The sequence below is a fragment of the Strongylocentrotus purpuratus genome, unplaced genomic scaffold (assembly GCF_000002235.5).
Source record: "Strongylocentrotus purpuratus isolate Spur 01 unplaced genomic scaffold, Spur_5.0 spur5_scaffold_5, whole genome shotgun sequence".
Lineage (NCBI taxonomy): Eukaryota > Metazoa > Echinodermata > Echinoidea > Camarodonta > Strongylocentrotidae > Strongylocentrotus > Strongylocentrotus purpuratus.
In genome coordinates, this window is record NW_022145611.1 from 26,947,869 (window position 1) to 26,974,874 (window position 27,006).

Here is a 27,006-nt window from a genome sequence, read left to right on the forward strand (position 1 = left end):
AAAATAATCCACTTTTCTTTTACTTCAAAATGAAGACTATAAGAGAAGAGTGAACGCGATGCAGAATTGTTAACACATTCATTCTCACCCATTGTGGTCATGACAAGTCATGTTAGTTCAGACGTCCACGTTAGAACATCGCAATTCATCACGATCGATGATCGCCTCTTTCATGTCAATGCAATGAGGAGGAGCGTATCGGACCGGTATTGAAAGTGTTGGGAGAGTTGGTGAGCTTTATCCGGGGCTTTAGCATGGCCATTGTGAGGTCCATTTTAAGATAAAGTAAACACTGATCTCTTAAGTGGGTCTGAGTCGATCGAAAGCCAGTCGATGGAACATCCCCCTTTTCCCCCCTCTCTCTCTTCCAACGCCCAAGGTTAAAGCACCACATTAATAGACGCTACATCCGAATGCGCAGTGGTGGAGATGATTTCTGATCTCCAGGATTACTTATCGGTGTCAATATTTCGTTTTGATCGTAGCGGCTTCAATGAAACAAGATTAACTCATGGATTAACGTATGTGAATTCGATTTTGGAAACCATTACAGCAAATTGATAATGACTGAGTGTTACTAAAGACTTTATTAGTAATATCCCGACCTCAGTAGAAGCAATTTCGTCTTTGAAATACGACGTTTCCACGTGGAGTAACTTTACACCATTTACGACTGTGTTCCGTTGCCGTGAGGAAGCAGATTGCTTTCAGGTGTTTTTACTATACTAAATATCAATTTTGCAGTTTGATATTTTTGCACGATTCATATCTTCAACGTTCATATTTGACATACGACCTTTGCTCGTTTGTATGGACGAAATACTACATGCGCTCTGCACCGATACAATCTTTAAACACGTCTGTTATCAAACGGGAATATACCGGATTTAAACATATCAAGCCCAAAGATAGTTGGTAAGTTCATTCTGAAATTAGTATTTATATACACGTTGTAACATAATAACCTTCTTCACCGTGACAGCATTTCACATTATATAATTTTCATTGTAATGCAACAAAGACATTTGCGATTAAATAAACTAAAAGCGGAAGAGAAAATACAATCTGTTATGATATGCTGTATATTCTTTTGTACTGACTACCTTGCTCTATAAACAAAGCTGTGGATTAGTATGTGAATAGGAGTATTTTATATCATCAGATAAACTCTAATCTAAAACTGCACATCCCCCAGAACCAACATGCATATACATTCATGATAATCTTTGCAATTTTTTTAACAGACTTGATTTTGCAAATTAAATTTGTAACTCAAATAAATTTTAATTTAATTCGATAAATCTAGACTGATTAAATATCTAATTTTCACACACAAAATATATTCTAACAGTTTAAAGAGTGTTATAGATATACTTGCTTACGGATGTTGGTTTGAATTCAATATCAATTTGTTGTTTAAATATTTTTTTATGCGGATATACATTATTTAATGTCAAACAAAAGCTGTTTAGGTCAATTAATATCTTCGTGGACCAAAATTGCTGATTTTGATTTTTTTTTTCTGCAGCGTATTCTCAGACATACATTTTGCATGCGTATAAATGTGAAATTGATACAATTTAGCTAATACAGTTCTTAGATAGAAATGCATGAAACAACCTTACCCGCTGAATCCATAATACGTATTGTATTAAACATAAGATCAATTTTTTTACTTATTCATCTAGTACTATTGCTTTGAAAAGGGAACCAGGGGTTAAATTCTAATTAATCTGTAATTAACGCGCCGCCCAAACAAGACCTCCAAACTAATCCCTCCCCTGTATCGATGCATCGATACGTGGATACATATATGTTGCGTGCATTTATTATCGTCCATGTTTCATCAAAGAGGCGCCAAATTGAATTTTCTTTTTGCTTAGTAATCCGTTCAAGGGAAAAATGATGTTTAATTCGCTCGAAGGCTGCCCTAATGGGTATCGATTTCTAGATTAAAGTGTTATAATTATATCAGTCGTCTATTGACAAAACATTGAACATTTTTAATGTGCATTCTACTCTAAAAGAAAACCTTGGTGTGCATTGCGTTTGATGCAGGTGTCTAAGCCGCATTCAGACTCGTTGTTCCACTTTTATTCTTTGCTTTTTGGACTGGGTGAATTCATATTTCCAAGCTTATCCGTATAAATTATGTCTCTATGAAATCAAAAACTAGCTGGATTTATATTGATGATATATATCAGCAGAATAATGATAACAAAAATCTGTGGTTTTGAACTCCTAGTGGATCTGGGAAAGGTGGGTTCTTCCAAAATGTAGCGACAAACTGCAAAACAACTTTCCAATGAGCGCCAAAAATTCTTGAAATTGAGTCTTCGAGATCAATCCATGGAGGCAATAATTACACATCCTTCTTACTAAACTGAAACCATGGATCTTGTGAAGGGAAACAACATAGGAATATATGTCGTCTCCAGATATATAGCAATGTCTCTTTGAATTGCTGATAGAGGCTGCCAATTATTTATTAAAATATCGATAAAAAGAAGCAACCCGAGCGTCTAGGTGTGCAAGGTTACAACAATTAACATGCATTATTGAGCATTTTCTTCTTCATACAATTGTTACGTCCTTTGAATTGTTCCTGAATAATATTTATGCTGCCTCCCAAGGTGAACTCATTCTACTAATATTGTGCTTTCGTCAATACTGGGATTTACAAGAGTATTGTGATTTTAGAATGGATATCAAAATAATCCCCTCCGTGTGGTTGGTGGGATTTATTTAACTTTGCTTCAGTTTATTCATTATCTTTTTGTATTGTTATGTTTTTGTGTTAATATTGTCCAACGTGCACAGAATTACTATTCAAGCTAGACAATGTTTATAATTTCGCCCCGGGGATGTTTTTTCTTCTTCTGCATTGCAAACAATTCCGTTACCTTAACATTTCTCTCTCTTAAAAATGATTTTACAAGAGTTTTCTTTCTCATCTCTGTCAAGACGATGAATTTTCTCTCAAATAACTGAAAAGATAAAAGTCAGGATTACACCCCTCTCTTCTTTCTACATCCTTCTTACCTTGATTTTGGAAACTTTTGCTATTTCGAACGATCGTCATCGTAGACACAGATAGAAATAGCATGTAAGGGTACCATAGGTTTATTATGAATCTTACAATAACAAATGTAAAACAATGATACCTTAAGCTGAAATTTGTAATGATGTGTTTTATGTATTCGATTTTAAATAACTTTTAAAATTTATTTTTTACTACTAATAATGATAATAATAATACATGAGATTTATATAGCGCCATTATCCATTTTAATTAAATGCTCAAGGCGCTTCAAAATGCTAGGGAACACATTACATCATGACAAAGAATTGTGTACATTTACATAAGAAGGAAAATGCAAAAATGAAAGAATGAATGTCTGTCTTCAAAACGCAAAATTAAACAAATGGGATTTAAGGTTGCTCTTAAAAGATGTTGAAGAGTTGGAGTTCTTCAGCTCCTGTGGAAGTGAATTCCACATGGCTGGTCCGGCATGAGCAAAAGCTCGTTCCCCCCAAGATTTCTTTGAAAGCGGTATGTGTAGAAGACCAGAGTTGGAGGATCGGAGGGTACGTGTGAGTTGGTAGAGGTGAACTAAAGACTGGTTGTATTCAGGAGCTGTTCTGTTCATGATTTGATGAACTAAAAGAAGGATTTTGAAAATTATACGTTCTTTTACAGGCAACCAATGGAGATTTTGTAAGATAGGTGTAATGTGACTATGTTTGCTTGACAGAGAAATGATGCGTGCAGCTGCGTTTTGTAGTTTTTGTAACCGTGCAATTTGTGAATTTGGTAAATTATAGAGTAAACTGTTGCCGAAATCCAAACGTGAAGAAATAAGTGAGTGAACAAGCTTCTCTGTTGCCGAACGAGTCAGATATTTCCGTATGAAGCCAATATTGCGCAATTGATAGCGAACTGATCTGGAAATGCTTGTGATTTGTTTAGACATAGACATTTGAGAACCAAGAATGACGCCAAGATCGCGACATGAATTTGATAAGGGAATGGTGTTACCGGAAATAGAAATTGAGTCTATATTTAATTTATTCAATTGAGATTTTGAGCCGAAAAGAATGAATTCGCATTTACTATGATTTAATAGCAGAGAATCTGACTTCATCCAGGCGTCAATATCAGCGATGCAATTTTCATTGTATTAAAAATAACTAAAGCTTTGCAAAATTGGGAGCATTTTGATGTAAATTCAATGCTATATGCAAATCATGACCAACCTCATTAACCATGGTCCCATCTTGTAGGAAATTATTTTTTCTTTCATATGAGACCTCACACGTGATAAATTGAGGTTCTGTTAAAAAAAGAAAAAATTAAAAAGTGTTCAATATTAGTTATACGTGGCGGCCATTTTGACTAAAACGGCGCCATGTTTTCAAACAGCATATCTTCAAAAAAGTCCATCTCCACCTTGAAGATATGCGGAAAGGACCACTGAATACGTTGATTTACCAAACAAAATTTTACAGCATTCCATGTCTCAAACACCTGTTTTGCCCCTTGGGTATTTTGGTATAATATTATACAAATAACACACAGCAGTGAGGGCATCAGTAAGAATGACACACACAAGGTAGCTTTGGAACGGTCTAACACGCCCGAGGCAATAGCCGAGGATGTTTGGGCTATTTCGAAGGTACCGGGTGTGGGTAATTTTACTAATGCCCAAACTAAATGTATTATTTGTTTTATAAGATGATGTTTTATTTGTGTCATAAACTGATGTTTTATTTGTGTCATAAAATGATGTTTTATAACATGATATAACTAATGACCGGTCTTAGTATTTGCTAATGACCGGTCATTAGTAAAATGTCGTGTAATAAAACAAATAAATGCCTGGTCACGTGTGCGCTCTCAACCAATCATTTAATTAGGATCCGCTTCATCATCTTATAACAGCATCTAATACCTCAATCATACCGCCAACTGACTCCCTAAAATGACTCCAAAAAAAGACGTTATTCGGAGTAACGTAATTATTTGTTCGGTCTGTTGTCAGTTTGTTATCGGTCTTGTCGGTGTGACTGGGGTTTAAAATCAATTGATAGATACCAGCTTACCGTCGCTACGACCAATAACCGTTGAAGCAAAGACATTATATTGGAAAATTGCTGGTAAAAAGACCATCCACTTAGGAATCAATCGACGAAAGAAAGAAAGAAAGGAGGAATCGTTGGAACAAATGACGTGTGACATTTATTGTCTGCTGCAACTTAATCCGGCAATTAATAACGGGTGTTGCTATATCTAACCTATATAAAAAGCATCACTGTTGCGTACATTTGACATCCTTTGTCTATTAAGCAGAGCGTCTTCGATTCGTCTCTTTTACAAAAATCACCAACCAATTAGAATCCCATAAGGACGTTTTGGTTGAATTCTTTTGAATGTTGGAGCTCTTATGCAATCAAATTTATTTTTTCTTCCACATTTATATAGCCCTCCTATTTTCTTGAATGTAAAGTTCGTCATGGTTACTGATCAACCGCAACGTCGAAATATGAAAGCAGTTTTGTGCTTCTACCGAGGACCTGGGCCCCGGCTTATAAAGAGTTGCGTTTGATCCGAGTCGAATCGCAAGCACTCCAATCAATCGCAAGTTTGTAATCTCCTTTCTTTTATGTACATAGTTGCAAATGATATCAATCGGCAATAAGTTGCAATTAATCGCAACTGTTTATTAGACGGGGCCCCGATGTCACCTAAATTCCCAAATGCAGGCGTCACTTGGTACTCTAATAGTCACACTACAGATTGCATATTAGCTGTTGCTAAGATAAACTTTCACTATTGGCAAATGAAACGATTTTCGCCAAATATGCTAAAGTGTATTTGGCGGACATAATTATTTCATCTATATATTGTTCATAAATTTACAGTAGACCGACTGTTATTTTGTTTGTTTGTTAATGTATCGTATATTATTGCTGTTAAGAATGTTTTTTTTTTTCTTCTTTTTATTTATCGTTGTAATTAAGGCAAATTTCTACAAACACGGGCAGGTTTTTCACTTTGTTACTACCAATTTTAGTTCAGAAATGATCTCAATTATGATTCGATTCCCCTGTATATTTTGAAACCCTGTATGTGTCAACACATTCATGATGTTTTTACATCCCAATTTTTCGACATAACTATGTTCGTCACCCCTAAGTTTCGACACCCCTAAGTTTCGACACCCCTAAGTTTCGACACCCCTACGTTTCGACACCCTTAAGTTTCGACACCCTTAAGTTTCAACATCCTTAAATTTCGACACCCCTCAGTTTCGACACCCTTAAGTTTCGACATCCTTCCGTTTCGTCACCCCTAAGTTTCGACATCCTTAAGTTTCGACACCCCTCAGTTTCGACACCCCTCAGTTTCGACACCCCTAAGTTTCGTCACCCCAAGTGTCGTCCCCCCAAAGTTTCGAAACCTCTAAGTTGCAACACCCTTAAGTTTCGACACCCCTATGTTTGACCCCCTAAGGCTTAACCAAAGTTGAATATTCCCCTTTGTGACCGACCCAAAACTTAAAATCTACTGTCGGCTTTTTATTACACTTTTTTACCATTGTTTAGAAAGAAAATGTTCAATGATTCAATATGTATTAAAGCATACAAAACTTTAAAATATCAGCTCAAAGAGGGGAAAAAAGAAAAAAAATCGATTTCCGACTGACTGACCCATGTTTTGGCACCTAAAGAGCAATACAACATCTTTTTTAATATTTGTTTAGGCCTAATGATACATTTTATGACCCCGACTATTTACTTCAAAGTTTCTGAGATATATATACAATATTTATTTTAAAAGGTTTGTATATTCTTTCGCAGTTTGTTATTGAGTACTATGATGTCAAAGACTAACCCAAGTACACTAAAAATAACCCGTAGTCTATACCACTTTATCGATTGTTAGGAAAAGGCCCACTTTTACCTGAGTCAATACTTTAGAAGTACGTCCCTTTCTTCGTCTCGGGTTCATCCAATATAACTGTCACTCAGACGAATGTAAAGTAGAATTGACTTTCCCCCTTCTATTGTTCTCTCACTAAAGAATGGTATTTGATTGGACGATGAGGTTGTATATATGGGACTGTGACACTTCAGATCTATAGATGTAGAAACGTCGAAAGCGCTGTTAATGACCCACAACGCATAGTGCAGCGGGTTGCCAATACTCGCAGTCTAGCGTAGTGTTGGGTAAGATGCATCATCTAAGAGATAATCAAGCACTGGGGATAACACCGCTTGTTTGAAGGGAAAACATCCCTTTGCTTATTTGAGCATTATGTCTTCACTTGATGTCTTGACATATGGATAACTGCAGTGAAAGGTGACCTAGACGTCTTACATTGATTAAACTTCGTCTATCTGTGTAGCCTTGAACCAGCGTTTAATTTACGAGCATCTTATTATTGCTTCTCCTTTGATTGCGAACGTTGCATCACATTAGATGTTTTCTCTAACGAACTTGAACACAGAGGAAAATCGAGTTATAAGGAGAAAATTGCTTTTTGATGGATTAATTTGATATCTTATTCTGAAGTCTGTGTCAAGTGGGAAAATGATTGGACACATATCGAGCCTTTTCCCCTTGGTATAATTACGATGCTGTGACGAAGAGGATTTATATGGATATATTTTACAATAAGTTCGCAAGGTATAGTGGTAATTGATACGACCATATTATTTAAACGATCGTAAAAAGTACTGTCTGAATTAAAACTTTCATCTTTGAATAAGAAAATAAGATTATTCATGAAAAAGATACATATTTTGTGTACAGATTCGGACTGTTAAGGAATGTTCGAACTGTTAAGAAACTGTTAGGGTGTTCCTGCAGATTACTTAACACAATTTTCACCAAAACATATTTTTAATATGACAGTCTGCAATGTATAATCCAAAAACTGTAGCTGTAACAAATAAATATTTGACGTCACTGTAAGTTAAGTGATCACACTACTGATACCAACCCACTTAATGAATAGAACTTCATATTTTAATTCCAAAGCAAGACGTTTTGAAAGAACATGGTTATACTTCATCTTTTTCTACGCCTATGTTAATTCTTCCTTCTTTTATATATCTCTTCATTCCGTCTCTTCTGCTCTCGCTCTTCCTTCCTCTGTAACCCTTCTTTTTGTTAATAGAAGGAATGGGAAAATATTATTTTATTGCGGTATAATGAAAATAATAGTTATAGAAACATTTATTACAAGACTCGGGGCTACATCACGTTGGTATATTATTATTGTGGATGCCTTAATATCAATAAAAACATTAAACAGTTTATTCGAGGTTATTTCAATTGAATTCATATTTGCTATTCAATGGCACAATGCATCATCAACGTTGGTTACAGGTCATTAATTCTTGGTTTCTTGGTCTCTAAGTTAGAATTCAATTCACTTATTTCTATTTTACATTTGGATACAGATCAGAGGTGGGTAAACTATTGTGACTGTAGATTTGGGCCTCGCGTTGGTAGTACTGCTAATTGCAGCCAGCGTCCATATGCATTGTTGCCCATTACGTTTGAAATGCCATTTTGTTTGCCTCTTTTCATAAAGCGATTGTGAAAATATGATTTGTTCTTGATAGATAAAGTTTATATCTCCTCACAACATTGATCAATCTAAAGCGTCATAGAGATTGATCACCAAAGTTGTAAGAAGATAAAAGTCTTATTTTTTCTATAAAGTTGCTCGAACAATAAAACACGTCACTCTTTAATTTTACGTCACTTTAAAGTGTCAGAAAATAAAAATTTGCCCGCGAACTAAAATTACTTAAAACAGAAAATCTGACAATAGATGGACAATTATTTAATATGTTTATTTATGTATTTATTCATTTATTAGTTAAGCAAATAGATAAATAACAAATTATGTATTTATTTACGTATTTATTTTTTCATTTACTTATTTATTTATTATCAACAGCCTCGTGTTGATCGACTAACCAAAGCGGTTCAAATAAAGAACAAAATAAAATGTCAAAAACAACATTTTCACCCCCCCCCCCCAAAAAAAAAGGATCGCGTAGAAGACGATCTTTACGATGCATTTTCTCTTCAAAACAAATTAAATTACTCTCTGCTTGGGGGCTTATTGAATTATGTTTCCGTGTTCATTCTACAATTAGATTTAGATCCATTATATGTGCAAACAAAATGAATATTTACAATAAGCAGTTTCACCAACGTATTTTTAACCGTTTGGAATTCATTTATTAGACAACTTTATTCATATGGTACATTGATAATTTTGTTTACAAATGAAAAATGTAATATCGAATATCAAATGAAAAAAATATGATAGTAACATTAGATATAATAAAATTATGCAAAAATACGTTATTTCAATTGAATGAGGTTTAAACGTTCAGGAAAAGATCAATGTTGACACTTTACTTGCTTAAGTACTATGTATTTGGGTAGTGGCATAATATGATAGTAATTAAATTAATTAATAATGACTTTTCTGATTGAAATCAATGTTACCGTAAGTCATTATATCACTCATTGATACTGCGAATTTGAGGCTTACATTTCTTTAGAATATTTGTTTCGAGGCTGTGTATATCTCCTAACTCATTTCCCTCTCTCCCTTTAATACAGTTAATCATCTTAAGTTAGGAAATCTCGGATACATTCTCATTCACGGCCGATGCCGTCGGCCTTTACAGATGAGTTCGATGACCGAGATGATATCACCGCTTACGATGTGGACTTAGATGAGTCGTACTTGTCCTCGAGATCATCATATAAGATGTCCACTTCGAGGACAGAAGGACTGAGGGTACCCTCGCCAGCGTTTGTCAGAGGTAGGCCCGCACTTACATCACGATAATGAAATTATATTAATCATACTGAAGTGCATGGTTGAGGTCAACATCATTTTGATGCACATGTATTTATTTTTGTCTCAAGTAATTTGGAAGAAGGTCTCTCTAAGTATTTTGATTTCATGAGCAGTGCTCCAAATTGTTGTCATGATATATTTGCGATGTTATAATGTTCATCGTCACCATATCCATCTGATCTGCTATGAAAATAATTAATCTTGCGCTCATCAAAAACTGTAACAGAACTTCTGATATGCCTATAGTCATCTTTGTTGTTAATTAGATAGCAACAATAAACATCAACTTTGAGGTTCCGTTTTGTCTTATTGCAATATGAAGAAAACAAAATGATGGTAACTGTAGTATAACAAATCTCAAACTGCATGTTTTGAACCTCATGGTTAGAAGATATTAAGAATATTGAATAGATTGATATTTATTGTTTAAGATTTGTTTTAATACAAGATTGTGAGTGGGTGAAATTATTGTAATTTTCATAATATGTTATAGGTTTACCCTCTGATGATATGGAAGCTTCCAGACAGGGAGGAGTGAGGGTGCCTTCGCCTGCGTTTGGCAGAGGTAAGCATATAAAGAGGAGGAGGAGGAGAGAGGGGAAGGGGATGGGGAAGGGGGAAAGGTAGAAACATTGTTAGAAAGTAAAGGAAAGAGGAGAGAAAAACAGGTCTTTCAAAAGCCATAAGTTTCAATGATTTTTGAAAAAGTTTTGAATTGTATCATTTATTTCACCCTATCTTTTAACCACACAGCTGATGCAGAAAACCATGGCAATTTGGAAGAACAAATTATCGAGGTATGTTGACATTATTAAAGTTTCGTAGAAGTGTCGTAGCGAATGGTTTAAACACTTGACTTGAAATTCGAAGGTCGTGGTTCGATCCCCGACAGGCCATAAATGTTATAAAGCAAAGCATTAATCTACATTTGCCACACTCGTCCCAAATGGGTACCTGACAGGAATTAATTCCTTGAAATGCTAGAGCGCTGCGATGTCAGCTAGGCTAAAGCCGGGGTAGTAATTAATGTGTGCGCCTCGGAATAGAATTGTCTAGATAGACGGCGCTATACAAATGATACAAATGATGATAAATTATTATACAATAATTGTATAATAATTTATCATCATTTGTATAGCGCCGTCTATCTAGACAATACTTGACTTGCACTTCCATTACTTTTTCTGCAGTACTACCGATACATCATCGTTATTGGTATCAGTTTCACATCTATAACTTTGAATGTTAATATAATCACAAAACAAACAAACAGTTCCAAGACACTGTCATCAACAGAAGTCATTATTCAGAAGATAAGTTGAAAAATTACGTAGGATTACCATTGAGTTTTGGGGCAATTAGTTCAAGAAAGTTGTCAGTTTAAGTCCCACACAAAACGAATGATTTTGAACATAAACCGACAATTAATTAATTAATTAATTGCTTAATAATTTTACTTGATATTTAGGGCATGTCTGCGTTCTAGCAATCTCACAAACTTTACACAAATCTCCAGTGATTTTGTTATAAGAGGCATCTGATAAAAATTAAATAATGTTATCATAGAACAACTACAACAACAAAAATCAAACAAACAACAGCATTAAAAACATTAATAGAAAAAGAAAAAACACAAATCCCAATAAAATGTCGCATTTATGGATAGTTCTGATGTTTAATATTTTCTCAGCATTCGCAGGGGTGTGCACAGTTGCCCTTACGTACAATTAATTGGGTTATAAGTTAGAACTATATTTTTAAAATTCAAGCGTTTACGCCCCTCCCTCCCCCTCCAAATATACCCTCTTACTCGACGCCCCGCTCATCCAGGGTATATTAAATGACGTCACTAAATACTGGTATGATCACGTGGATAATAGTTTGGTTATACGCACTATCAACCAACTATCACTTCCATTCATTAGCACACCAAATAATCAAACTATCCCCAATTAGACCATTGAAGACAATTCTTCTGGGACTGGGAATTGGCGAGCACGTTACCGTATGAAAACAGTTGCGTAATGGAAGTTAAACCATTGGTTTTCATTCGCTTTCCAGAGGATTGAGCAATAATTGATCTTCTGTTATTTTACACCGTTTTATAACGTCTCCATTGACAACAAAGTCAGGTTGACATTGGTACAAGGTTTATGGCCAAACTTGATTATTATGGGGTTCGTACAATATGGTAATGATTTTAAATGGTTCATTAGTTATTTACACCGAAGAAAACAATATCTGATGGTCAATGGTGTCAAATCCTCTATAATAATGTAACGATCAAGGATTTCCCCAAGGTTCAGTTCTGGGTTCCCTTCTCTTCCTTATCTATATAAATGATATTGTAAATTCTTTTAATCTTAAACAAAAAAATATTTTCCTCGTTTGCCGTTAATACCGTAAGCTACTATGAGCAATAAGAATCTACAAACTCTTTCTCTTCGGTAAACACAGAAATTTGTGTGTATTTGTTTATTTGTGAAATTTTGTTTCTATTATTGATTAGTTTTACTCTGTATCTACTTGAAATTATTTTTTCATTTGCTTTTCTATTGGTTCGTTCCATATTCCATACAGCATTTTGCATTACTGTTTTTATGTTTTTATATAGTTATGGTTAAATAAAACATCTTGAATCTTTAATAATAAGAGCTTCATTCCACAGCAACTCATTATCCCAACGAGATGTATACCAAATTATTTCTCCAAAAAATGGATGAAATTTCACAGATTTTGCACAATATGAAAAAATATAAATGATGGAAGTAAAAAAAGGACTATCAAAGGTCCGACTCGAAAAAATGCCAAACAAACAATTTACACATATCTGTCAATTCAGTGTAGAGATAAATGAATTGTGCTTTATTACAAATCAATATTTTATAACTATAATATAACTAGTTAAGTTTTATCCCATCAAATGAAATCAAGGATAATTTAGCCAGTGAAAGTCTAGAGCAACTTAATTCGCAATTATCAAGATGTCAACATGTACACGTCTAAAGATGTCAACTTGTAAATGTAATTTGAAACTGTGTCAACACATAAAGCATTTTGAGTGATACTTCTAAGAGGCATTGATACATTAATCTACACAAAGATGTAAAGGGAAAGTGTTATTGCTTATTCATATCATTTGAATCCTCGTGAGTACCACTGTCATATTTGATGAGAAGTAAGGTCTTCACGCGTTTGACCACGAGGAAACGAAGGGGTATAATGCAAATGAAAGTGGGACCACCTTTTCTTTTCTTTCAAATCCCGCATCGATTTTCATTCCCAACTGGTTCTGCACAAGTGCTTTATTGAACTAAACGGTACAAAGCCGGAGAAACAGATACCCCACTGAGTACTAAAGACTCCTATCGATTAGGTCTTGAACCGTAATCCTTTTTACCTCGTTTATGGTTTCCCCTAAACGTTTTCTCTTTCTTTTCAAACATTGGGAAGTGGTATTTATTGAATTCATGTCTACATCAGTCTGGCCGTTAATGGCATTACTTGTAAAGATGTAACATTGAAGCGGTCAGATGCGGAAACGATTCAAAGTCTCAATTGTATCTGATTAGGTAGACCTGGAAATTGAATTTTATAACAAAAGAAATCAACAAAACAAACAGAAAAAACATTTCATGAACGTATTTTTAAAATAGATTATTGTCTAAGTGAACGTCACATAAGTTTGCACTTTAGTTAACCTTTCAACCTCCATTCTGCGAACCAGCAATGGTCTAATGATCCTCATAACAGGAACTTGTAAGCCATAGCGGTCTAGAGTACCATGGACACATCAAATATTCATGATCAAGGAAGGACTTGATTGACCAATTATCTTGTCGATTTATGACTTTTGCAATTGGAAATCAATTTAATTGCCATTAGTTTGTCTCTGGGGGGCTGATCAAGACTACATTTTACCCATTTCCCTTTTGATATATTTCTGTTGCAGTGTCTTGAAGATTAAAGAGAGTTGCATAATATAAGCTACACGAGAAACTAAACTAAATCACTAAATAAAACTTCATTAGGTACGGATAAGCCATCATCGGATACGGATGGCATCTCAATACATATCGTCTTTTGCGAAGTACCTGGATATCATTTAACATGGAGAGAAAAAAGGCGCGTTCGATTTGTTAAGATTTGTATGATTTAAATCCGAGCTAAAAACATAATTATATTATAATTATTATTATAATTATTGTTATTATTATTAATACTATTATTAGTAGTATTATTGTCATCGTTACTTTGTATTTACTATATATGCGTATAATTAGGATCAGAATCTTCTTTATTTCTTTGGTGATGATGAAAGTGTGGTAAAAAATGTGTGAAAATTGCAATGCCCCATCACACATACCTGTATATATTGTTAATGTCCTTGGTCAATCGTGAAGCTATAGGGGCCTATACAAAAACCAAAAAAAAAAACACCCGCCAGGGGAGCGCTGTGGGGTTAACATGTTAAACGAAACAGTTACAATAAAATTCTAATCACGATTGGTTGTAAATATTCAACAGACCATTGGACATTCCAAACAGCATAAGAGGATATTCGATATCACAAATCGTCTTACGCTGCACGAAATCCCTCATTAAAAGACTTTGGGAATGTTTGGAGACTGTTTTGAAAATAATCCTCACCAGAAGACAGTCCGGTTGAATGAGAAGTCACTTAATTTTAGATTCAACTAAGCAGAAATACTTAGAAATCCAAGGAATTTAGATTGATAATTGAGATTTAGAGGCCTTATCAATTATGTATAAAGATACTATTTTTGTTGGCTATTAGAGTGATATAGTAAGAGAAATAATTGAAATTAATTTATTGTCAATTCCTTTCTATACATACATTTGTTAAAGAAATTAAAAACCCAATGAAGGTTTCTTCCAATTTCTCCCTGGCACATCGATTATTTTAAGCTTTCGAATCACTAAGTGAGAAGGATTGTAGACTAATAGTGAGAGGTAGACTATACATGTAGTTACCCCTAAATCCTAAACCATGATACGCTTGGCATCTCAAGTTGTTATAGAGATTGAGTGTTCTGTTTACAGAGCTAAGGGAGTTTAGTCAATACTTTCAATGTACGTAAGGTCTTTCGAGTAGTACTTGTTCAATCGGCAAACGAGTATGCTATAAGTATATTTACACCCCCACAGGTAGACTTGCGAGGGTTCTTAATGAAAGATTGGGAATTACTAGTATTAAAGAGAAGGTTGTGTTCCGATAGTGATGAAAAACAACTCTTTTAAAAATTCTTCACTGTTCTTTTGTATGGCAGTTTGGGGAAAAAATATAATAGAGATGTTCTCCTGAAAGAACTGCTCTCCAAATGTTCTCATATTCAAAACATGAAAAGAAACAGCTGAAGTGTTTGGGCCAAACAGTCGTGCCATACTCTTGTATAGAGTGCATTTTATGATTACATTACCAATGAGTCAATTTATTATTAGTCTGATGATTCCGAAACCTCACAGTGCAACATCAATTCATATGTACTACATAATTAAACCTTTCCAAGTTCCGTCCGGATAGTTTCTTTTACAATCTTATTGCATGACAAGAACTCTATGTTATACCTTTAATACCATAAGAAGAAATGTAAAGGCTTTATTTGTTGGGCCCTACTTGTGAGCGGGTAAATAATTTGTCTTGCGGATCAGTTCCGTCAATATAAGATGTCGAACATGAGTGGGAGAAAGAAAAGCTAGGAATGCAAATAATAGAAAGTTACTCATTGTTATGTGTCGATGTTAATAGTATAGTCCCTGGCATAGTCTGTGACATGAACACGAGAAGATAATACAAAAAGAAATGATGAAACACGAAGCTATGAAGTATTAGGCGGGAAATGAAGTATAAATAAGAAAAAAGCAGAGAAAAAAGTTAGAAAAAGAATTGTCAAGATTTTTTTTAAAGAGATAAAAATCGGCAGAATAAGACAGTTGTTGTAGGTATATCAGAGAGATTTGAGAGCACGGAAGAAAATGCTAGAACGAAAAGAGAAGAACAAGAAGGAAAACACGTACTTACCTGTGGAATTAAATGACATGATTGGAAAGAGATGGCATCATTAAAAACAGAAAAAGAAATCTATAATACTGCTACTCAAACCCTTAATTGGCAGCTTAGTAGCAACGGAGAGAGGCATATTATATAATCATAATATAGTCATATGTTTGTAGTATTCGTTTTCTTTATTGATTTTATTCAGTGTCACCTGTCCCTGAGAGGGACAGCAAATTTTCCCCTATACAGCCCATGGGTCTCTCTCCCTCTTCAATGAAGGTGTATGTAAATGCATTTTAAAGCCCATCATACAGGTTATTCTTACTCTGTCATCAGAATACATCATAGAAAATGTACTGTGATACTGAGCTCTTACCAAGAAGAAAAAAACGTACATGTATCTAGAACAATGTGCACTTTATAGAATTTACATTTAAAACGAAAAGGGAAAACAAACAAACAAACAAACATCAACAACATCAAAACATACAGGTTCAAAGTTTACACTGCCATTGGATATTAAATATAGATTTGTGGCGGAGGAGGGTGGCCTTATCTGTCAAATCAAGGCGTCTACGCGATTCTTCCGAAATTATTAAATTCTTCTTTTCCCCCTGAAATTTATAAAAGATGAGAGTAGTAAATGGTAGCGAAAGTATTGAACTATATAGGCTATAGTATTCAGAAAACCATCGATGTCCATTAAAACTAAGCAATGTATCATGAACCATGGCATTTCTAGTAACCTTCATTTGGGAATTAATAAAAACATAGCCTGGAGCATGAACTTTAATCTAAAAAGAAATAAGGATACAGTTGCAATAGCCACTAAAGGAGATAATGTAATGGTGGGAATGTGGACAGAAGAGGGTCATATTGCTTCCTATATTAAATATTTGTTTGTAATATTTAATCTAGAATGACACTAGGCATCGATATAGAGCTTTTTGGCGCCCTGGGCAATATCGTCATCTAGGCTATATACGGTATTGTGGACGAGTGCAGGTCTAGAGTAACTCGTAAGCGTAGACTATAAACATTTTATATGTGGTGTCAAGCTTAATTAATTTAGCCTTGCTAGTTTAATGAAATTCATGTCAAACTCCATTTTCTCTTTGTAGCTTCACTATCTAGTTCAAGAAATGAAGGAAGGCTTCGTTTTGGCCATGCAGGAGCTCTCCAGGATTCAAAATGGTGACCGGGTACTTCAAGAAACACTGGAGAAACACAAGTCGGATAGCGATGCTAAAGTTGAACAACTCACCAAGATGGTAGAAACACTCCAGGTAATACAAAAAGGATCGGGTGACAAATATGAAAAAATAAACATGAAAAAAAAGCACAAGCTGCAATCCTCTACGGTAAGAGATACCGTTTAAAATTCCAAATGGAAATGCAAGTTGTCAATTGTGTTCATGATTCATCTCAAAATGCTTAAAAATGTATGAGTGATCAGCCCGTGGGATGGTTATAATAGGAAGCTTTTTTAACAAAAAATGCTTCTATACATGTACATTGACAATATAGTGGCATACGTTTTATCTGAAGGGAATTTCATTAATTACATCAAGTAGATAATAACGTAATTCACATCGAAAAAGTCTTATACTATATCATTCGTCATAAACCAATACATAAACCTTTTTTTCCTTCTTCTTCTTCAGAGTGAACTAGGAAAAGCGGTTAATGAGGTAAATAAGAACAATGAGACAACAACAGATCTGAAGAGACAGTCGAAGGAGCTTCGAGACCAGCAAGATATCATCAAGAATAAGATGGAGGAGAATACCGATGCTGTAAATAGACCGTAAGTCTAAAAATAAGCTCAGTTTTCAACAAACAAATTGATACAGTCCTGTCACAATACAATATACTAACATTATTAACCATGCTAATTTGAAGTCAAGAATCAAAGTCAAAATCGAAGTATTGATATGTATCGGTCTAATCTTGATGTATGGTGTTTTTTTAACTGACAAGGTTGATTTTACACATCCGTTAAGTATAAAATAATGTGGACAGAAAGTTTGAAATAGTTATTGAATAAGTAGATACAGACCATAGCTTTATAAACGGAGGCTCCTTAACATTAGCATACGTGATGGGACTTTAATCTCTTGTATAGCAAAGATCATGCTGAAGAATTGTTTATCCTGTCCAATACACCGTAGATTGACATTCTGAAACTCTCTTCCCTCTAATGACAGATCTCAAACCCATTCAAATAAAACGTCTCAATCTGATGAGAGTGGTTTTCATCGAGATGTCTTCGAGGACCCAAAGGACTCAGTTCCTCCGATGCTACAGCCATTCATTGATTCCCTACCAGAGGCTGGAGACAACACAGGTAAGTTAGTCAACCAAGCAGAGGTGTATTGGTCTTGTGTTATATGTCTCCGGACTATGGGTCACAAGGTACAAGGTTCGAATCTCGGTCATGGCACTAAACGTCCTTTGGCAAGACAATGAGTGATTACATTTGCCACCCCCCCCCCCCCCCATACAGGTGAAGTGGTCTGTATCAATCTAAACCGTATGTTGCGAAGGACTGATCAAGAAGCCTTCAGTTGAAGGAATGAAAACCACTTCGACGCCACAAAGAGCATTACTTTATGAGATATGAGTGGGTGTGACGCCCAACTCCTACAATATTTGTGGGTCTTTTGTTTCGGCAAGTGCATTATCATCTTTCCTCTTGGTGTATACAGACCTACATCGTACTTCAGTCTAAAGCCAAGGCGTTTAAAGGCCTACCCTGATTTTAGATTACAAAACCCAGTAGGCTTATATTGTTACGTTAGTATTTTATTTGTACCAGTCATCATGATAAAGTTACATGTGTACTTATTGTCAAATGATTTTATTCAGTTGATCCAGATTCGGATTCTGATAACTCGACGATCCAGTCAGCGGATCAGATGATGAAACTTAGCCGAATGTTTGCCGAGGAGTATCATCGTCATAGAGCTCGACTGGCAAGCCCTGCCACAGATAATCTACTATTCAACCGAAACGTAAGAACTTCTTATCTACCAACGATTTTCGTTAATATTTTTGATATTAGGATTATTTCTTACGATTATTTCTTTTAAATTACAATACGTAACACAATGGCAAACAATCTCGAAAAATCAAACTCAGGCAATAACACTAGCCTTGTCCGTCACCTCTTGAAAGGTTCACACATTAAAGAGATGTATTAAAATTGTCCTAAAGTTGAATTTTAGAAAGTTTTTTCGATCTTGTTTTGTATATAAATTCGATAGAAAGATATCGAGTCTAATAGATTTGGAATACTCTTTAATGTTCAATGTTTAAAGGGTGACAAGAGGTTAGGTTACTGACAGCTGTTTGTGCTTTTCTTTCGTTCGATTTTTCTGCTTGCAGTCAGGAGAGAATGAACAGAACTCTGAAAGAACGATTGGAAGTAACGACAGCGATACAAGTAAGAAAATATTTCGATGTTACAATGGAAAATGATATTAAAAGATGTTAATATCAGCAATTTTACAGAAAAGAAGAGGAAATGGAATAAATGGAATTTTGATTTATTCAATATTCAGTTCCGTTTTAATTTTTGATATCAGTAAGTTAACGTATGTGACCCCAGTTTTCAATACGGCTATATTTGGTGGTATTTTTTGTATACTGTCTTGTAATTGTTTAGACATGAAAATCAGAATGTCATTTTAAAATCATTTTATTCACTAAATAGAATTTATGGATGATGTACACGCAAGCTTCTGCGTCTGAGAACTTTTAAGTCGTTTATGATGAACATATTTTTATCAAACGAATTTACGAAATCGTGAAAATAGATGCTGTGCATTTACTTTGTGGGTTTGTGTGTGCGTTTGTCAATGTTTTATTAATTTTGAATTGATAATTTTCTGTATCAATTTAATATTTAAGGTAGGCGTCGTCGTATAGTGGAATCGTTGCTGTCTTCTGAAAGGACATACGTCTCACATTTACGATTTATTCAAGAATGTATCATACAGCCTCTTGTCATTGAGTCCATTGTTCCTCTCAGCGATATCAAGTTAGTATTTCCCTCCTCTCTCTTTCCTACCTTCTTTCTCTATCTCGCTCTCTCTTTCTCCTTTCCCACATCTCTTTCTGTCGTTCTCGTCCTCCCTCCTCTCCTCCACCCTCTGTCCCCATCGCTCTCTCTGTCTCCTTCCCTTCCTTTATCATAAGTATGTAGTTATGATCAATTTAATAGAAATTCCGAAGTAGTAAAGGAGAGCCCCTCCCCCTTCTCTCGTCCCCCCTCTCTCTCTCTCTCTCTCTCTCTCTCTCTATCTCTTACTTTTAATAATCTTTCTTATCCATCTTGCATTCAACAGCACATAGTAACGATTAAGTAAATCCATATTTGAATGAGCCCGATAATCATGATTAATAAGATTAGCGTGATCTATTTTGAAAAACTGCCAGATGCAAATATCGTGTTATAACAAGGTCAAGAAAAATGAGTGACGTAAACAACGAACACCACTCATTGCTCCAGATAATTAAACATTCTTATCACGATGCTTTCTCTTCATTTCAGTGTAATGTTTCCGCCATGTTTTGGAGAGCTACATCATGAACACTCAGCCTTCCTGGAAGCTCTAGAAACAAGGCTGAGTGATTGGAAGTGGAAAGGCATCATGGGTGATGTCTTAGCAAGGCTGTCTGGAGGAGACGGGGTAGGTTGTAACTAGATTCAGCATCTTTAGTCTATACTCTTAGCCATGTCTTTCTCTGTATCGCCCTTGTATTCATGTAAACGCCCATTAATACTTATTCATGTTGTGTCTCCAAAAGACGGATGATGATCATACTTAAAGGACAAGATAAAATATAAATATCAAATGAAGGAGAAGGGGGAAGGTCGGATCTAATAATGGAGCATATTGAGTCATACCTTATGCATACTAAATAGATGCCCAAACCATGTATCTACATAATCAAGTGGCATATTACACCTTTTCCACTCTTTCTCGTACAGTTTACTCGCATCAAGTTCAATGCTTTTGTGTTGCCTTCCATAATTTGTACTTCGGTAGAATGCTATAATATTTTTAAAAGTACATGTCAGTGAAATAACAATCTTTCTCTCGTTTTGCTAACTTCATTTTGGTAAAACTTAGTAACACATGAAGAAAAGAAATTGACCTTGTTCACAATCAACTTAACTTTGGTGTTTAAGTTCAAAAAAATAATAATTATGGGAGTTCCAATAATATAACCTCTCAATCGTCATAATTCAAGTCACTACCTGTCTAAATGATATACATATATTTAATTTCCTTTTCAGTCAAGTCTGTTCCAGTTGTACACCTCTTACGTGAAAAGTTTTGCAGACGGTCTATCTATTTTGGCACACCATCTCGGCACATCTCAAAACTTCTACCAATTTATTGAGGTACGCTGTACAGTATGATTTGGAGTTTTATAGTCATTACGATCGCAAGGACTTTAAAGTAAATCAACTTAAGACAATTTCAATAAGGGAGTTTACCGATACAATCTGCGCATGGGCAGATAAAGGTCATTTGTACCAAAAAGGTAAAACCCACAGAGATGAATACTGGATATGCGCTCATGGAAGTTATGTAACATTATTCATTTATGCACCAACGGTACATTCTATGATACGCAGGTGGAAGTATTCTTTTCAAGAGTGCAACAAAAGGTATTCATGAAGCACTTCTAAGACTTTGGCAGTTATTATTCTATTATGCTCAAAGTGGAACTTCTCCATGTGTAAAAGATCTGTGGATATTTGGGGTCATTTGTACCATGTGCTATCTGTAAACTCCCTTATTGTCTTGTTCGTCACCTCTTGAAATTTGCTAACAGTACGTTGACATTCTGAACCGAGTTCCAACCATCCTGATGAGTAAGATGACATAATTACATACTTACAGGTATATTAAAGGGACTTGGTAACATTTTTAAGATGAGAGAAATGGTGCTAATGTAGTGATGTCAATGCTAGACGTACAATTAAAAATAATCTGAAAGTTTGAGTGAAAACAGACCATTATTTATGATAAAAATTCGGAAAAACTGATCTGATCGATTCCTGAATTCTCCCAACTATATTTGTATACTTTAATTTAATTTGAGATGAATGTAAATCGTCACAAAGCAATGATTCTGCTTTACATACTATTCCAGACATTTAAGTGTTGAAAGGTTTTAAAGGCCTGTTTTATGTCTTATTTTCATGTAAAAACGGTTGAGAAAACTCAAAAATTGGTGGGGAGAATTTACTGTTAGAGGGTGTCCGACAGTGACGCCTTCAAAGAAAACCATAAATATCTTTGTGGTTTGAGAATTTTTTCAGGATTTGTTGCATGTTAGAGGGTTAGAAGGAATATAATAAGTAACATTTCATACAAAAATTACGCGATTTTTTCATCAACCTTCAACAAGTGACCTAGTCACTTTAAAACAAGTTGGCCATAGTTGGTTCGCCATCGCTCTAGTTTCTGATATCTTTTGTGACACACCAGCTTCGGCTTATAGACTTTTGATCATGAATTCTGAATTTAGATATCTTAGAGCGCAAAATTATGTAGATCATCAAACAATTTTTTTTACCTCGTGTTGCTTCCCTCTAGATTCAGTTAACGACGTAATAATCATGAGGATAAATCGTAAAACGGAAAGAGATTTTTATCTTAACAGCATAACGAATGCAAAGATTATTGCTTCCTTAGTTTTCAATGACCATTGAGAATAGATAAAGTGAGGTCTTTGAAATAAGGGATTCCATATCACGTATGGCATCTGCTTGAATCACTTGATAATGCGATGTAAGGACACTGACAATTTAATTATCGAAGTATGCCGAGCAAAACTAAATCAGATCATCGAGATCATAGTTGTGCAAAACTAAATCAGATCATTACTCTTGGTCAAATCATAATGAATTATATGAGAAGCCTGTAAGTTGGTTTTTGCTTATTGTTGTAATTATTATTATGATTATTGTTGTTATTATTGTTATTATTATCATCATATCATTATTATTATGATTATTGTTATAAGTGTCATAATCATTACCATTATATTTTCATGAAATTTGCAGACACTTTGACGTTTGTGTTAATAACTATTCCACTATAAAGAGCCCTCCGTTGACCGTCTTTTTTTTCCCTTCTTTTTTCTTCTAAATTTGGGTTTACACATTCCATGACTTTCATTTCTAACAACATGGCTGACTCTTTTATGTTTTACAGAAACAGCTTGTGGAGAACGGGAAGGGCAAAATAGACCCCATAACTTACCTTATGGCACCCCTGCACAGAATCGCCTACTATGTTCATTCTATGAAGGTATGACCATCTCTATTGAGAGCAAGTAGGGCCTAATAGATTCGTGTAAAACTGTAAGAGATGATGTAATCCTGGCTGTCAGCAGATGTCAATGTTAAGATTGATTAGCCATTTGTTGTCAGAATATCATAAGATAACATGGATTTGTATATAATATAAAATCAAATGGAATTACAATAGGCAGTTCCTTTATTCATATCTCAAGGAATGGGAAGTATAAAATCAGATGCAAAATAAATCTGGCTTTGCATAGATTTCTGATGAGAGCGACATAACAACAATTACTTCGCAATGAACATGTCATATTGCTGCCAGTTTGATACGTTCATATCTTCTAAAGATGACATGATTCGAGAAAATATGTTGATGCAATTAATGCACATATATAGTTTTCGATATGTCAGCGTCATCATTATCATCATTATCATAATAATAATAATAATGTTTAATTTTTTCATCATTGTTTCGTCATCACTGTACAACCTTTCCCTTTAATTATTAGAAGGGGAGATAACTCCTCTCGTTTTGACATATAATGTGGATCACACATAAGTAATCAATATCTGGGAATTAAGTATTAACTACGTCAAGAAGGCACATCTTACGTCAGTAAATCAATTGTCCCACAGTAATCAAATAATTCAACTGTATAACCAATCGTTCATTTAATTCGCTCTGCCCCTCAATCATTATTTGATTATTCAATTACATATTGACTTGATGGCCTAATCATGCACTCAATCTCTCGTTGTCGTATTAGCGACTCCTGAAATACACGGCAAAAAATCACCCCGATCGCTTCCACGTCGAGGCGTGTCTCAAACAGTTGAACGGGTTAGTGAAGGACATCAATCTACTGACTTCACAAGACCAACCATCACCAACTACCAGGGAAGCTTATAGAAGCGAGAGGTGAGTGTTACAGAGATCACATACCAGACTAAAAGAAGACAAACACTGCACAAGGAAATTACCTCCCTTTTTATGATTAACAAATATTACTGAAGTCAAGAGATTCTCTCTTCAGAAAGCATTAGATTGTTAGCTCACATTGCCACTTTTAGAAACGGAAAAGTTGACATTTGGACAAGAGACGATAACCCCTCTGGCAAAAATGTGCCCTTATACGCCCATGAAAAAATGGACCATTATATCTCTCTCGATGCATTCATGACGAAGTTGATATGATTGATAAAGTGACTGCTTAGAATTCGGCTATTTACCTCCAACAATTTGGCAAACAGATAAGAAGGTTGCCGAAAGAACCAAAATAAATAGATTCCTTTACTTATTAGATGTGATATTAATCCTCTTGCCCTCAGCTTTAAATGACAAATGATGTACATTAATTCATTTATGTTTCATTTTACCAGGAGAAATAGCAAGGCATCAAGTCTGAGCAGCATGGAGACCACTCTTCGAGACAGTGGTGTCCATTCGATGGAAGGCGAGAGGGGTATGACGAGCATCTCACCTACCGAGATCAAGCAGATGTGGGGCACTCGGCAATCGACGTGCAATAAGAGATCGAAAGGGAGACGCAAGTCGGTGACCAGCGAGGCACTAAAACTAAACCTTCACGAACACAATGACCGCGTTGGTCAGGTGGCTATGAGCTTCCCGCCAAATCATCCAAACCGTGGGCCGTCGTACAATGATGGTGCGCAGTTGAGCGGGAACACGCATTTGGTGGCGCAGTATCCCGAGAATTCTGTAGTCCCGGTGCCGGGAATGCTCGGGAAAGGAATTAACGCTGCCAACTTTGCAAACCATGATGACCGTCAACCCGGTGATGTCATCGACACGACACGTCAACGGAGGAAAAGCAGGGGCAGGAGAATGAGTCTTTCTCGACTGCAGTCGTTTGGAGTCTACGGGGAAGAGGTAGACACTGACTTGGAGAACATGGGTTATGTACCTTCGACGCCGGCCAATGCCATGCCGAGGTCATTCACACAAAATGGGAACTCTAGGATGAGACAGCATAGGAAGAGTGTCGATGGTATGGCAATGGGCTACGGGCATCACGCCATTAGCGAATCATTACTGGCAGCACATCATGCACTTCTTGAAGGTCACTCGAACTTGAAACGAATGCAATATAGAAGCAGTGACAACGTTCCGTCTGTAACGATGGAGAGCATGCCAAACTTCATCAGTCTGGCAGACTTGAAGAGACATAACTTTTCTCAGGGTATGGACGTAGTGAGGCCCTTGCCACAGCATTTGCGAACAGGAACTCAAAGCCGACTATACGCCCGGCGGAAGAGTGTTGATGTCGGCGCGCTCCAAGCGCATATCATCAGGGAGGAACAACGCGCAGAACCGCCTCGACCGCGATCGAGAAGGACTTCGCACAGTCCACGACCACACTCCCCTAAAGCTCCATCTCCAACGAGAAGAATCACTCCTCCGAGCAGATCACATCCTATAGTGGAGACACAAGCAAAGAACTTGAATGGTCTCTCCGAGAGAGAGGCAGATGCCATTACACAGCAAGTGTTTGTGAGGACCTGCAGTATTGCAGAGGATGATCCGAAGGATCCGAGACAGAAGAAAGGTCACTTCAAACATTCCTTGAAAAACATTTTCAAAAGAAGGTAAGTTTCATGGAGGCTTTACTGCTTCTCTCTTGCTCTAATTGAGACTTCATCTTTTGCAAAAAGGTGGCTATGGAATGTGAAACTTTCGTAACCCATACAAATATCTTCTCAAATCATGATATTAATCATCTAAAAATAATATATGGTACAGAAAGATCGTTTTATGCTGATAAGTGGGAGGATGCAGAGTTAATATTGTAAAATAATTAATGTACTAAAATAATCTCTTATTCCTCTTCATTCTCAATGTAAATCAATTTATTGATAATAATCAAGAACGAGGCCAACTACTAAATTGTCTTAATTTCTCATTTTCTTTCATAGGGGACCAGGTAGCCGTGTGATGGAGCTGAACGATAACAGCAACAAATCCCCTTTAAATAACAACTACCTCAGTCCAGAACCAGAAGAAGGAGGACGAACTCTTAGCCCTAAACCATCCGATAGGTCCAGGAATTCAATTCAGCGTTCCAGAACCGTCGACTTAGAGTCCTATGTTGACGAAGACGGCGAACCTTGCAGCGCCGTCTGACGGAACAAGACAAAACAAAAATGTCAGACTTGATTGAGTCGGTCTATTCGACAAAAATGAGACCGCGATTGCTATTATGAAGTAGACAAATAACTGATGCAATATAATTATATGCGAAATAATATAGAGTTTTGGGATGAATAGTGGAAAATAAAGACAATAGCCTAATCTGACTCATAGATGAACAGCGAACCTGGTATGTACAGGGTCGTATGAAATAAAATGAAAACCACGGTATGACGAAACGTTATATCACAATAATTGTGGGTTACGAACTGGATAAATATGAGATGAAACAAGTATAAATTGGTAATCCACATCCTACGGTATGATCAGGGACGGCAATATCTTGGCGTGACGGGGTGGGAGAATTTTGCCTCAATTTAGTATTCAATTGATTCATTTTTTTTATTCCGGTTACAGGGGGCAATCTCCTTTGAAAATTCCCGGGGAGGGGGTATGCCTTCATCAAGGATCGCTGTTTCTGTATGATACCGGACCCTGACATGACTCGCTGTTTAATTATTTTGTCTGCTTTCTTAAAGACCGTCACCACTACTGGGCCAGAAGGGATTAGACCACACAGAGAGCCATCGAGGTCACTGTGACAGGTGGCTATCTC

General features: G+C 35.9%; 1 protein-coding gene across 2 annotated transcripts; it reads left to right on the forward strand.

The window, feature by feature from the left end:
• Positions 1-6: 6 nt before the first annotated feature.
• On the forward strand, positions 7-26,793 carry LOC105437760. 2 transcript variants are annotated; one of them, XM_030999287.1, is made up of 16 exons: positions 9-915; positions 9,653-9,858; positions 10,390-10,461; positions 10,650-10,693; positions 17,037-17,201; positions 17,580-17,722; positions 18,123-18,262; positions 18,784-18,929; positions 19,303-19,360; positions 19,828-19,957; positions 20,471-20,609; positions 21,221-21,328; positions 23,154-23,249; positions 24,010-24,161; positions 24,623-25,849; positions 26,177-26,793. In XM_030999287.1, exons 2-16 carry the CDS (start codon positions 9,702-9,704, stop codon positions 26,382-26,384), a joined length of 2,985 nt encoding a protein of 994 aa, XP_030855147.1. In that variant the 5' UTR covers positions 9-915; positions 9,653-9,701; the 3' UTR covers positions 26,385-26,793. The 2 variants fall into 2 exon arrangements, with proteins under 2 accessions (XP_030855148.1, XP_030855147.1); XM_030999288.1 differs by lacking the exon at positions 10,390-10,461 and having other exon boundaries at positions 7-915.
• Positions 26,794-27,006: the final 213 nt, after the last annotated feature.

Coding starts and splice junctions, on each gene's coding strand:
- LOC105437760 (XM_030999287.1), top strand. CDS start 9,702: ATGCCGTCGGCCTTTACAGATGAGTTCGATGACCGAGATGATATCACC. Junction 9,859..10,389: donor CTCGCCAGCGTTTGTCAGAG/GTAGGCCCGCAC, acceptor AATATGTTATAG/GTTTACCCTCTGATGATATG. Junction 10,462..10,649: donor TTCGCCTGCGTTTGGCAGAG/GTAAGCATATAA, acceptor TTAACCACACAG/CTGATGCAGAAAACCATGGC.